The sequence below is a fragment of the Loxodonta africana genome, chromosome Y, assembly GCF_030014295.1.
Source record: "Loxodonta africana isolate mLoxAfr1 chromosome Y, mLoxAfr1.hap2, whole genome shotgun sequence".
NCBI classification, from domain to species: Eukaryota; Metazoa; Chordata; class Mammalia; order Proboscidea; family Elephantidae; genus Loxodonta; species Loxodonta africana.
Genome location: NC_087370.1, coordinates 19,253,757 through 19,268,501, shown reverse-complemented (window position 1 = coordinate 19,268,501; position 14,745 = coordinate 19,253,757). Strand labels below are relative to the sequence as shown.

At 44.2% G+C, this 14,745-nt stretch overlaps 1 protein-coding gene across 4 annotated transcripts in view; it reads left to right on the top strand.

The window, feature by feature from the left end:
• The window catches only part of LOC135228988 (steryl-sulfatase-like), a 196,341-nt gene that overhangs the window by 64,400 nt on the left and 117,196 nt on the right, over window positions 1-14,745 (top strand). For all 4 annotated transcript variants that reach the window (XM_064278727.1, XM_064278729.1, XM_064278728.1 and 1 more), the window contains exons 3-5: window positions 8,474-8,614; window positions 13,476-13,597; window positions 13,689-13,811. In XM_064278727.1, the coding sequence (XP_064134797.1) occupies window positions 8,474-8,614; window positions 13,476-13,597; window positions 13,689-13,811 (386 nt within the window). The remainder of the gene's footprint in view (window positions 1-8,473; window positions 8,615-13,475; window positions 13,598-13,688; window positions 13,812-14,745) is intronic.

Genomic DNA, 14,745 nt, shown 5'->3' with positions numbered 1-14,745 from the left:
TTGACTCAATGTCAACTAACAACAATGATAACAACAGATTTGTCTGACAATAAAGACATGAAAATAAAGAAAGGAGGAAAAAATTACACGTGGCTGTCAAAAATATGGGATGTTGGAAATCCAGGCAAGATTGGGGTGCCCTGTGGTGTTTGCCCAGGGAGTCTTGAATATGCACATATGTAAAGCCTATCCTGGTCCAGGCTCTGTCCCTTCCTGTGAGGTCCCTGAGAAGACTGTATACACAGTGACAGCCGCATAGGCAGAGTTATACCATATTACTGGATCTAGCCCTGATCCTCAAAGGAGAGTTACAGTGACGTAGACTGGAGTCCGTCAAGTCAAGAGCTGCTTTTTCTGTGGAGGCTACATACCTGGCCTTCCATCCTTTCGTCCTTAGCCCAGAGTCAGTGTTTGATTCCATTGCTGTGTTTGGGCCTATTGTTGCAGCCACTGTGTCAGTCCATCTCCTTGAGGGGCTTCCTCTTTCTCGCTGACCCTCTACTGTAGAGTGCTACCTCATTGCAAAATGCCCTTTGTCCCTTCGTTTGGAAAACAATGCAGTTTAGTATTAAAATGACCTCTTATCTTTAAAAAGCAATCCACTAACTATAAAACGCACTTTATCAAGGCTCCCTGATATAAAACGACTTCTGAGAAGCAGGCCGGGAAGAGTAAATATTTGCTTCCGGTAATTATGAATTATTACCTCCAGAGTGAGTGCCTTGGGTATCGTTAGTCTTAGGAGCAGACCATGAGATGCAGACATCCAGCTACGTGAGATTCTTCTATTTAGAAGGAAAACCATGATTCAGCAGTAGTAAAAACTTCTTTGGGGAAATTTGGGAAAACCTTGAAATACTAACTTTTCAAAGCGTTGATATTCATAGATACCTAAAAATACTGATCTAACGTGTTTTATGTATGTGTACGTGTATATATAATATACTATGTATCAACAAAGATTGATATAAATATATATAAGTGTTAAAAGGCAAAGATGTCACTTTGAGGACTAAGGTGTGCCTGACCCAAGCCATGGTATTTTCGGTCACCTCATATACATGCGAAAGTTGGACAATGAATAAGGAAAATCGAAGAATTGATGTTTTTGAATTATGGTGTGTTGGAAAAGAATATTGAATATATCATGAATTGCTAGAAGAATAAACAATTCTGTCTCGGAAGAAGTACAACCAGAACGCTCTTTGGATGCAAGAATGACAAGACTTCGTCTCACGTACTTTGGACATGTTACCAGGAAGAAACAAGAGAAGGACATCATGCTTGGTAAAGTGGAGGGTCAGCGAAAGAGAGGAAGACCTCAAAAGATGGATTGACATGACACAGTGGCTGCAACAATGGGCTCAAGCATAACAACTGTTGTAAGGATGGCGCAGGACCAGGCAGTGTTGCGTTCTGTTGTACATAGGGGTGGCTATGAGTCGGAACCGACTTGAGGGCACCTAACAACAGCAGCATATCTGCTATATGACAGGGTAGAACTGCCCCATTGGGTTTCCTAGGCTGTAATCTTGTAGCAGGTGACCAGGTGTTTCTCCCGTGGAATCTCTGGTGGGTTTGAACCTCTGACCTCTTGGTAAGCAGCCAAGCATTTAACCATTGCACCCACAGGATGCTCTCTCTCTCACCTTTTTTCTTTTTTCTCTCTCTCTGTCCCTTGAAAGAAAGGTCTGACGATCTACTTCCAAAAAATCAGCCACTGCAAACCCTATGAAGTGTAGTTCTGCTCTGACACACATGAGGTCGCCACGAGTTAGAATCGACTTGATGGCAACTGGTTTTTGTTTTTGTTTTTTTCCTGGTGCTCTCAAACTCTCGGGGAGGGTCTCCTTGCAGCTAACCTTGCCTGGTGCGGTCTTTACAAGACCACAGCACAGTTCCTACCTTTGCCCGAGAAGTTTTCCAACCCATGACTGAGCGGAAAGGTATCTCTCTGATGTCAGGACAAACTCGGTCCCATCAGCCAGAGGCCAGCCAGGGCACCTGTCTTTTAGCATTTCCCTGCCTCAGGGTGAGCCCTCGGCCTTGCCTATGCAGTTAAAAAAAAAGTTAGAACGCAGCAAAAGACTCACCCAGAAAACCCGGGGGGAGTATTTGTTTCAGGAGCTTCAAAGTGGTGGAATGTGGGATCCTCCCTGGTCTCTGCTGTTTACTCTTCTCTTGGAACATTTTCGTTTGAGCTGATGCTCTCAGAGCTTGCCCTTCCGCTCTCTAATGAGAAAATAATGCAGTCGGTTCCAAGCAGACTTTGGGAACACCCATCAAATCTGCAGCCGCATAAACATCACAGCGTTTTTGCAGCCCTTTGATTGTACGACTGTTCAAACGGAGACTTGCAAAGGTTGGGCGACCTGCTTACATCTGGGCAGTTAACTAGCAGTGGCAGCAGGATGCCTTCCTTGTCTCTGGATTTCCTATACACTGTCCTTGCCCCTTCTGGCTCCTGAAGCTTTTGCTGGACCACGACAGGAAAGGGGCAAAAGCAGTAGAAGCGCGGTGAGTGTTCAAACATGCAGAACTTAGCATTTCCCAAGGCCACCTAAACGTCAAGTGTAAACGGAGATGTTGGATGAGCCTCAGTTTTCTTGATGAATACTCTATTTAATGGTACTGTAGAAACTGTGAGAGCCGGAACTCGAAGGGACTGCCTTGTTTTTCCCTGTCTGGAATGATTTCCACCTTTGACAGGGTGCAAGCTTTACCACTTTTCTGTCGCTCTCTGTTATTGGAAAACAGTGTTTGCGTTTTCCTTCTCTGACAGGTGTCCACCTTCCACGGGTTCTGGCTTTCGTGGGTTTCACCGTAGTAGATATAGTTTAGTGTGTTGAGAAGCACAGTGGGGTGAGTACTGGCTGAGGTTGCATAGTCAGTGAAAACAAAGCCAGTAAACCCCTTGCCCTGGAGTCGATTCTGACTCGGGCTCCACAATGTGTGTCAGAGTGGAACTGTGCCCCGTAGGGTTTCCAAGAGCTGATTTGATGGAATCGAATTGCCAGGCCTTTCTTCTGAGGTACCTCTGGATGGGTTAGAACCTCCAATCTTTTGGTTAGTAGTAGAGCAGTTAACCATTTATGCCACCCAGTGCTCTTTCTATAATGAGGTTGTTAGTTGTCAGTGTTGACTCATGGCGACCCCATGTGTGCAGAATAGAACTGGTTCATAGTTCGTTTCAAGGCCGTGACCTTTCAGGAGCAGATCGCCAGGCCTTTCTTCCGAGGTGCCTCTGGGTGGGTTGAAACAGCCAACCTTTTGGTTAGAAGCTGAGCACGTTAACCGTCTGCACCACCCAGGGAATCTACGGTGAGAATAAGAGTTTGCTAAATAAATAAAATGTAAACGTTTATCTTCGAGAAATCACGGTGATTTAAACCACTTAAATCTCTAGCAACACTTACGTAAACACATATTCAGATCAGGTTTTCCCTGGCTTGTCAGGATATTGTCTTTATTGATTAAAACAGGTCTAACAGCTAACCCTTTGTTAACCAAATTTCATCTCTTATGAATACCTCAAATGAAACAAAACTGCATTTCTTCTAAAAAAAAAAAAACATGTTTTGTAATGTAGGTTTTTCTCTATTTTCAATAAGCCTTTTTCCCCCCATCCAGCAAAAGGACCAGGGACGTTTTAGTTGCCCTGGTAAAGTGGGAATTATGTAAGCCCGCTGTTAACGTTTTTCCTAATGAACAAATTTCACGTAATTACCTCTCTAGTTATGAAAATGTTCTTTTGTCTCCCTCCTCCACGATAATTCTGTTTCAGGAATAGCTATTTTTTGAAAAAATTTTTTTTTTCTTGCCTTTTTTTGCCAAATGAGAGTTGTTACAAAAAATAATTTTTTAAAAGGGAAATTAGTTTCTTTTAAGTTAATATGAAAGTACTCTTCATATTTTACAGTGAGCACTTTCGTTCAATTTTTAAGAACTTTCAGCCGCTATTTCATATTTAATTGTTTGGAACACCTTTATAAACACCTTGTTCTCATCCATGGTTGTGAATAAAATAACATTCGGTTACTCAAGGTGGTAATAATTTACACACACTTGAATGCTTAGTGGTTATTGCCTTCTTAATTGGAATAGATGGTATTTCTCATTCTAGCCCTGATAATATCCGTCCCAGGCACCTTTTGGAGGCACATTTGATAAAATACTGTGTATGTAATAAAATAAAATAATGAGTGTCGCTATGAGTCAGAATCGACTCGATGGCACTGGGTTTGGTTTTTGGTTTTTTTTAACCGAAGCCATTCTGTGAGTCAGAAATTATTACTATCACCATTTGCCATAGAGTCGGAATAGACTCATGGTGGCCCCCATGTGTGTCCGAGTAGAACTATGCTCCACAGGGTTTTCAATGGCTGACTTTTTGGAAGTAGCTTGCCAGGCCTTTCTTCTGAGGTGCCTCTGGGTGGACTCGAACCTGTGACCTTTCGGTTAGCAGCCGAGTGCGTTAACCGTTTCCACCACGCAGGAACGCCTCAGAAATGAATATTCCTGTTGTTGAGTGCATCAAGGTGATTCCAGCTCGCAGTAACCCCATGTGACGGAGTGGAACGGCCCCATAGAGTCTCCTAGGCTGTAATCTTTACAGTAGCAGATGACGAGGTCTTTCTTCTGCTGAGCCGCTGCATGGCTTTGAACCACCAACCTTTTGGTTAGCAGCAGTGAGCACGTTAACCATTTGCACCACCTAGGGGGGAAAAAAAGCAAAGAAAAAAAGTGTGAAAAAGCAAAGGTGTCATTTTAAGGTCTAAGGCGCACCTGACCCAAGCCATGGTGTTTTCAGTCGCCTCATATGTGTGTGGAAGCTGGACCATGAATAAGGAAGTCCAAAGAAGAATTGATGCCTTTGAATTACGGTGTTGGTGAAGAATATTGGACATACCACAGACGACCAGAAGAACAAACAAATCTGCCTTGGAAGAAGCACAACCGGAATGCTCCTTAGAAGTGAGGATGGTGAGACTACGTCTCACATACTGTGGACATGTCATCAGGAGGTATCAGTCTCTGGAGAAGAACACCCGGCTTGGCAAAGTGGAGGGTTAGTGAAAAAGAGGAAGAACCTTAAGCAGGTGGCTTGACACAGTGGCTGCAAAAACAGGCTGAAGCATAGCAGGGATTGTGAGCACGGCACAGGACCGGGCAGTGTTTCCTCCTGTTGTGCGTGGCGTCGCTATGAGTTGGAACTGACTAGATGGCACCTAACAACAACAGGTGCTCCTTGGAGACTCTATGGGGCGGTTCTACTCTGCCCTGTAGGGTCACTCGATGGCCACAGGTTATTAGCCTAGAGGTTGGCAGTTTGAATCCACCCGGTAGCACTGCAGAAGAAACAGCTGGCGATCTGAAGAATGAGTGAATGGGTATTGAGTGAAATGAGGAAATTGATCCACAATGGCTATTCTAAAGAAGGAAGGGAATTTCTCATAAAAGGGGCATTTGGTGGAGGTCACCTCATCCTTGGCTGTGTCTAGTGTTTTAAAAACCTGTTAATAAGGTTACTGGGTCGGTTGGTGGTGCAAGTAGTTTGCTCTGGGCTACTAATGGAAAGGTGAACAGGTTGAACCCACCCAGGGGAGCCTGGCCATCTACTTCTGTAAAGAGGACAGCCAAGAAAACCCTATGGAGCACAGTTCTACTCTGACACACATGAGTTGAAATGGACTAGAAGGCAACTGGTTTGATTTTTTTTTTTTAAACAGGATTACCCATCACGCAAGTTTTGCTACCAAGCTTGCGATTGAGAAGTTGAGGTTTTGGTGGGACTTTGTTCTTTGCTTCAGGCCCTGCCTTGATCAAGATCAGCGTGTGCAGGAGATGGCTGGGGAGTTTGCGTTTAAGACCTTAAAGGGACTGGACGTTCTGCCCGGGAAGCTGACAGCCATTCGTCACACCCTCCAGATTGTAGGGCCAGCAGGAAGCTTTAACTAGATCTTTAACTAGAAAGGAAACTCTGGTGCCATAGTGGTTAAGTGCTACGGCTGCTAACCAAAGGGTCAGCAGTCCAAATCCGCCAGATGCTCCTTGGAAACTCTGTGGGGCGGTTCTACCCTGTCCTATAGGGTCGCTATGAGTAGGAATCGACTAGATGGCACTGGGTTTGGTTTTTGGTTTTGGTTAACTAGAAAGGGAGAATATCATGATGAGAAAAAGGACAGATTTATTTCTTGCCTGTTTTAACTGAAAAGAAAAACTCCAGGACCATGCCAATGAGCAAGTCATCTCTGAGGTCGTGTATATAATTCATGAAAACAAGTAGCATAAAATATAAATAAGACACAAGACTGTCAGACAAACAAACTCTGTGGGAATAGCTAATGATATTACTAAGCCGGGTAATCTGGAAACGCCAAATGATTTTTTTTTTTTTTTTAACGTAAACAAATCCTTCTGTCATTGGAAGTGGACCAGACCATCAAACACGTCCTGGAGTTCTAGACTTTGTCCCGCGGTCTTCCTTTCCTTTAAATAAAAAGATGTGAAAAGAAGTACATTAAAAACAAACAAAACCCCCTGCCCTGAGATAATCTTTTAACCTTAAATCAAAAATATCCCCTGAAGTCTTCTTCTTAAAAACAAATAGTAGTTTAGCTTAACTTGTATAAAATGTCTGCCTTGAGCTTTACGCTCTATCTATAGGGGCTCGAGTTGACAACAGCAACTTGGAAGGGAACCTTAGGGGGCAGTGAGCTTAAGTTAAGGGGAAGGAACAACTCAGAGAAGGAGAGTGAGCGTGGTTGCAGAAAACAAAGAATGTGATTCGTGTCACTGAAGTACATACAGGTAGGAACTGTGGGATTGGTGTGTGTTTTGCTGTGTACATTCTCAACAACAACAACAAAACCCGTTGCCGTCCAGTCGATGCCAATTCATAGCAAATACACGCATACATACCTACATATGTGAGTACTCTTCTGTCCTTTTCAAATATTAAAAGCCAATCATTTAAAAAATGTTTAAGGGTCCAGGTTAATAATAACAGTGTCAACTCAGTTGAGATAAGGCGTTTGCCAGGAGGAAGGGAGGCAGCTGACTCATATTCGGAAACGTGTAAGCGAAGGAGCCAATGGAAGTCCTTTTCCAGTGGTGGACCTTTCCTGATGATTTGAGATGCCCCATGGAAGTCCATAGACAGAGCTTAGCTTGCCCATCGATTGGACCTGCGATCTCTCCGGAAATAAAAACTGGGCATTTATTAGCATTTAAATCTCACAAAGAGGGAGCAAAAACAGAGAAAAGAACCAGTGTAGCAGTAAGTGTTCCGATCATGCAACATTTCAAAATCAGACTGGACAAAGGCAGCCCACAGGTGGTATGTGGCCAGGAATTATGTTTAGTTTTTGATACCATGTTGGACCCAAAGCATTTTTTTTAAGTGCACTTTGGTTTACAGAACAAACTAGCTTCTCATTAAACAGTACATGTATTGTTTTGTGACATTGGTTGCCAATCCAATGACATGTCAACACAGTCCCATCTAGACCTTGGGTTCCCTATTAACAGCTTTGCTGTCCCCTCCTGCCTTCCTGCCTCCTCGTCCGTGTCCCTGGGCTGGTGTGCCCCTTTCATCTCGTTTTGGTTTACGGGCCTCTCTAATTGTTGGCTGAAGGGTGAGCGTCAGGAGTGACTTCAGTATTGAGTTAAAAGGGTGTCCAGGGGCCATACTCTCAGGATTTCTCCAGCCTTTGTCAGGTCAGTAAGTCTGGTCCCAAAACTTTTTTTTTTATTATTAAATTAATGGCAGTCGAATTTTTCGTACAAACCTGCGTATCTAGCTGCTGTTTATGAATCAGGAGGTTCTGCAAGAAAGGGGGTAAGCTCTTGATGGAAACCCACCCCCCACTTCCTACTCACTCTTGTACCTGGGCCCCCCACACCTCATGTCCAGCCTTTGTCATCACGGGGGTCTTGATCCTCATTAGAGTTTGATGAGTGAGGAAAATTGGCAAAAAGAGGGGGGTCAGGCCCTGAGTGGCACAGATGGCTTTCCCTCAGCTACTTGCCAAAAGGTTGGTGGTTCAAATGCTGCAATACAGAACAAAGACCTGGTGATCTCTGTCCATAAAGATTACAGCCAAGGAAACCCTATGGAGGAGTTCTACCGTGTAACACATGGGTTCATCACGAGGAGCTGGAGTGGACTCGATCTCTGTGGGTGGTTTGTTCTTTTTTGTGTTATTGTCGTCTTTTTTGAAGGAAAGATCTTTGCTGTCCATGGAGAAGAAAGTATTTGTTTTAGAAACAAACACACAAGAAAGAGAATAGAATTCTTGTCCCAAAGGCTTCCTAGACAATGTCTCTTTGGAGCACGTACTGTCTTAGGGGTTGAGTTGGGTGAATGCTCGCTTTTGAAAGACCTGGGCAGAGGAGGAGCGTCTCAGATAGATGGGGGAACAAGCAAACAGAACGGGGAGTCCTTCATCTCTCTCTCTCATGTCCTTCGCAGGAAGATGGGGAGGCTTCTCCTCCTGCTATTGTTTTTCTGCGAAATCCAGAGCTGCCCAGCCTCAAGGCCAAACTTCGTGCTGGTGATGGCGGATGACCTTGGCATTGGAGACCCCGGGTGCTATGGAAACAAAACTCTCAGGTTGGCTGACACGCTGCTGCGTGAACACCAGATCTGTGCTTAGGCAACAGTCCACAGCGATGGTTAACCCACGTCCACAGATCCTGCAGAAACGTTTGAAATCCTCAAATGACGCAACTCTCTTGTGTGACTTTATATGTTGTCATGGTTGTTGTGTGCCATCAACTTGGTTCTGATTCACAGCGACCCCATGTGACAGGGCAGAACTGCCTTATAGGGTTTCCTAGGCTGTGATCTTTATGGGAGCAGATCACCAGGCCTTTCTTGCACTGAGTGGGTTCAAATTGCCGATCTTCCCAGCTTTACCACTATGTATGACTTTATAGATGCATACTAACCAGTTAACCAGTTGCTGTGCGTTTGACCACAACTGAAGGCGACCAACCCCTTGTGTGTCAGAGGAGAGCTGTGCCCCATCAGGCTTTCAATGGCTGATTTTTCAGAAGTAGATCCCCAGACCTTTCTTCTGAGGCACCTCTGGGTGGACTCGACTTGCCTGCCTCTTGGTTAGCAGCCGAGTGGGTTAACCACCTGCATCACCCAGGGACTCCATAGATATATATAGAAATTGTGGAGAGAGGTGTGAATGTACCTGTTTGAAGGCATGTAGTAAGCTATAGGAACCCAGGGAGATCACTATAAAGGTATAATAAATTTTTTTGTGGCTTATGGCTCCTGCACTGCTTTTGACACATTCATTTCTTTCCTGTTGTTCACCTCTTATACTCTTTTTTTTTAAGCTTTTTTTATAATTTTCTTTTTTTTTAATTGCTGCAAAAATATAGATAACACAGCATTTGCCAATTGAACTCTTTGTACAATTTAGTGAGACAGACCAATTACATCTGTCATAGTGTATAACCATTACCCATATCCATTGCCAAATTTTCCATCCCATGCACAGAGTCTGCCGCCTGGGTTGGTTCCAGCTCGTCCTGAGCCTGCCTCACCCAGCTTGTCAATCATTCTCCCCTCTGTTCCCCTCCTGCCCTTCTGCCCAGTCCATGCTCAGATTATCAGTCACCCTGGCAGACAGATGGGGACAGATGCCGTGTTTTACACTACCTTACCTTTCAAGGGGCCAGGCGCCATTACAGTGGTAGGGAAACCAGAATGAAAAGAAGACTTAAAGGCATTGGACGCTTGGGTCTACATGTTCTTGGCATTGAATACGGCTTTTTATTTTAAACACATACACTTATCTATGACATATGTTAGATTTTCTTTTTAATTGTGCTGAAAATATGCACAACAAAACATACACCAATCCAACAATTCCTACACGTACAACTCACCGGCATTGATTGCATTATTCAAGTTGTGCAACCATTCTCACTCTCCCTCTCCAAATTATGCCACCACCATTAGACACCTGTTAGATTTGGGAACTATACACAGAGATTTAGATTGGCACTCGGTGTTCTCTTAAAATTTTAGTTTATTATGTGTCTTTTCTAGCCTGCCTTTTGCCTCATTATATAAAACATTTGAGTCTCACATTTAGACTTTTGTGACATTGGCCATTATTACTAATTTATATTTTCTTATCAAGGTCATAATTTCTATTATTTTCTTCATTTTTTAAAAATATTATAACCAATCCTAAAGTTTACTGAGATCATAGGTAACTGTTCCTACTATGGGGTCATAATTAACATTTACAGTCACGTCTTTAAGGTTCAATTTCTACCAATTATCAAAAGAAAAAAATCTATGAAATTTCCAAGAAGACGTCATGGCAATATTTGTCGTAGGTCTGTCTTGTTTTCCATGTTAGATTTGCATTCTTTCCGAATTATATTTTTCACCTTATATTATAATATCCCAGCAAAAAGTAGCCAGATTTCTCAATGGGCCAATCTAGACCCTATAAGGTTTGAGTAAAATGCACAGTTTCTTCTAGGCATCTTGTAATTTAGAAGTAAAAACGAGGTGGAAGTATCAACAATTAAAATAAGTATGTGAACTAAATTAGTAGATGGCAGACTAGTTTGGCATTACAAGTGCAATTTGATACCATGCTCCTTCAGGCTGTGCATTATTGTGGGACCACACTGTACCACAACAATGAAAGAAACACACTGTCCTCCCCTCCCCAACACAGAGACAGCCATCTTAGAGGGGAGCACAATTAGCCATGCCATCACTTAACCCTGAGAAAGCTGCTGTAACAAAGAAGTGTGCACTGCTGCCCAGCCCATAGAACAGCCCAGCCTCACACAAACCAGACAGGCCATTGGAGGTGTTCCTGGGAGAATTAGATCTACGCCAGGAACTGAAGGTAAAAGATGCCCAACCACGCAGAGAGGCAGGGACCAGGGTTCCTGGTAGAGGATTTGGGGAGAGAGCTTGGTGTGGTCCAGAAACTGACAGGTGTTAATTCTGGAATGGCTTCCAGAGACACTCACAAATCCATTCACGGAAGAAAGACACCAGGGCTGCTTATCTCACGTAAAGAAATATTTTGGAAACAAGCCCTCAAATAACTGTTCATTAAGCATAGAAAACTATAAACCAACAAAAGGTGTGCATAACTCGTTAACTGTGGAGTTAATTCCGACTCATAGCGACGGAGTTTAGAATAGCTCCGTAGGGTTTCATAGGCTATAATCTTTATGAAAGGAGATTGCCAGGTCTTTTCTCCCGAGGAGCCACTGGAGGGTTCAAAATGCCGACCTTTTGGTTAGCAGCTGATCGTTTAATCACTGTGCCACCAGGGCTCCTACGTTGTGCGTAGTTTATAGTGTAGATATAGATATAGATATAGCCCACTGCTGTCGAGTCGATTCCAACTCAGCAACCCTATAGGACAGAGTAGAACTGCCCTATAGAGTTTCCAAAGAGTGCCTGGTGGATTCAAACTGCTGACCTTTCGATTAGCAGCCTTAGCTCTTAACCACTACGCCACCAGGGTTTCCAGATATAGATGTATATGTGTGTGTGTGGTCAGCAGTTCAAATCCGCCAGGCGCTCCTTGGAAACTCTATGGGGCAGTTCTACTCTGTCCTATAGGGTCGCTATGAGTCGGAATCGACTCAACGGCAGTGGGTTTGGTTTTTGGCTTATATCCCAGTAAAATATGCATATATATGTGTATGTGTATATGTATATATATATATTTTTTTTTTCAAAATAATGTTTTTGTTTGTTCTGGAGTATATCAACCCTTTTTATTTATTTTTATTTTTTTGCTGATCATTGGTAAAGGCTCATCACCAAAAAAATCAAACCAGTTGCCATTGAATTGACTCCAACTCATGGCAGCCCCATATGTGTAGAGTTGATCTCTGCTCCACACGGTTTTCAATGGCTGAGTTTTTGGAAGTAGATCACCAGACCTTTTTTCCAAGGCACCTGTGTGAATTTGAACTGCCATCCTTTTGGTTAGCAGCCAAATGCTGTTTGCACCACCCAGGGACTCTATACCAAAAAAAACCCCAAAAAACCAAACCTGTTGCTGTCGCGTTGATTTTGACTCGTAGTGACCCTATAGGACAGAGTAGAAGTGCCCCATAGAGTTTCCAAGGAGCGCCTGGTGGATTCAAATTGCTGACCGTTTGGTTAGTAGGTATAGCACTAACCACTACACCATCAGGGTTTCCAGGGCCTCTGTGGGGTCCCGTTATTCCGGTCTCTCTGAGGCATGTGGAAATTAGGCAGGGGTTGAGGAGAGCTGGTTGAGGGCGGCCATGGGACGGGGAGGAGTAAAGGCTGATATCCCACCTCCCTCCTTGCAGGTGCCCAGCTCCAAGGTGTGGTTCTTCTCTGCTAACCCAGAGCTGGAGGGGACAGTAGCCCAGAGCCCCTTTGAGAGCATGAGTGGGCCCCGGGGGGAAGCTACCCCTGGGTCACTGGGCCCTCTCCATGGTTTTGATCTCGGTTCTGCATTACCTCCCCTCCCTCTCACCTCTGATCCCTCCCTCACACCAGCACCCAGTTGCCATGGGTCATTGAGAACCGCAAAATGCAATAGGGAGACCATTGTTTTCAAGGTGTCTGTCTTAGTCCAGGTTCTCTAGAGGGACAAATCCAGTGAGATGTATATACACGTATATAGAGAGAGACGGAGAGAGAGATTTACTTCAAGGAAATGGCTCATGCAGTTGTGGGGGCTGGCAAGTCCCAAATCTGTGGGTCAGGTGGCAGACTGGAGGACTCTGCTGGCTCATGAGGTTGCATGGGCTGGTGAACCCAAAATCTGCAGGTCAGGTGGCAGTCTGGAGATTTTTGCAGGCTCATGTCCCAAGAAAGGAGCCCTGGTGGTGCAATGGTTAAGCACTTGGCTGGTAACCAAAGGGTCAGTGGTTCAAACCCACCCAGGGGCTCTGTGGGAGGAAAGACCTCATGATCTGCTCTCGTAAAGATTACAGCCAAGAAAACCATATGGGAAAGTTCTATTCTGTCACATGGAGTGACTGTAATTTGGAATTAACTTGACAGGACACAACAACATCAACAACAATGTCCCAAGAACTGGAGGTCAGGCAACAAGAAGAGCACAGGGTTGAGAGAGAGAGCAAGCTTTGCCAGAATATCCATTTATATTCTGGACTCAGGCACCACCCCTTAGGAAACTCTCCTTTCTACTATTTGCCTGCTCACATCAGATCACATCATGGAAGATGATTACATTACATTACATTATAGAATATGATTACACTATCTTACGTTACATTATGGAACATGATTACATTACGTTATATTACATTACATCACATCGCATTACATTACATTACACTACATTACGGAAGAGCACCCGGTCCAGTGTCTGTCAAACCCCTGAGAACCATAGCCTAGCCAAGATGACATCTAACATGAACCATCCCAGTCTCCAACGATGACAGGGTCCTTTTTGTTCCAGGACTCCCAACATTGACCGGCTGGCCCAAGGGGGTGTGAAGCTCACCCAGCACTTGGCCGCATCACCCCTGTGCACACCGAGCAGGGCGGCCTTCATGACCGGCCGGTACCCCATCAGATCAGGTAACTCTGTCACCATTGCAGTTGCTCTCCCGTCCTGCTTGGGGCAAACTCCTGTGTTCTCCCACCTTAATGCTGGGTTTTCCTGCTGCAGGAATGGCGTCCTCATCCAGGATTGGTGTATATATCGTCACCGCCTCCTCTGGAGGGCTACCCACCAGTGAGATCACGTTCGCCAGGCTGCTGAAGAACCAGGGATACTCGACGGCTCTGATTGGTATGGGCGGCTGAGGAGGGGTGAGCAGGAGAGTGGGAGAGAGTATTGGGGTGGCCTGCTTAGCAGTTGCATCCCCCCGTATGCTTTGCACAGTGTTATATACAGGAGAAAGGACTTCATTTCTAAATGAAAGAGGGAAGAGTTTATCTGGGTATTTGGATGTGTAGATACGTGCATTTATACACATGTATGTGTGTGTGTATGTGTGTAGATAGATAGGTAATTGACAACAGATAAAAGAGAAATAGATGAGGTAGATAATCAAGTTAGATGATTATGATGATGATGATAGACAGATAGATAGAAAACAGAAATAGATGAGAGATAAATAGGTGGATGGATGGGTGGATGGATGGATGGATGGATGGATGGATGGATGGATGGATGGATGGATGAAAGGGAGTGAGGGAGGGAGGGAGGAAGGAGAGATGAGATAGATGATAAATAGATAGGTATAAGACAGAAATAAATGAGAGATAAATAGATACGTAGGTAGGTATCCCTGGTGGCTCAGTGGTTAAGAGGTCAGTTGCTAAACTGAAGGTCAGCAGTTTGAATCCACTCCTTGGAAACCCTACGTGGCAGCTCTACTCTGTCCTATAGGGTTGCTGTGAGTCAGAATCAGGTCGACGGCAGTGGGCTTGGTTTTGGTTAGGTAGGTAGATGGATGGATGTATGGATAGATGGGTAGATGAATTTGCTGTGTGAGTTAGATGATAGATCAGAGCTAGATGAGATAGATAACTAGATGATAAATAATAAATGAGAGAGAAACAGACACACAGAACATGCAAATCTATGTATTCACGCCAAGCTGTTGATAAAAATTTCCATTTTACATTTCCATACTAAAATCGAGACAGAATTTTGCTCGACTGGCACTCGTGTTGACATCACCCCATTGGTAGTGTTGATGTGTACTTCCCAATTGCTT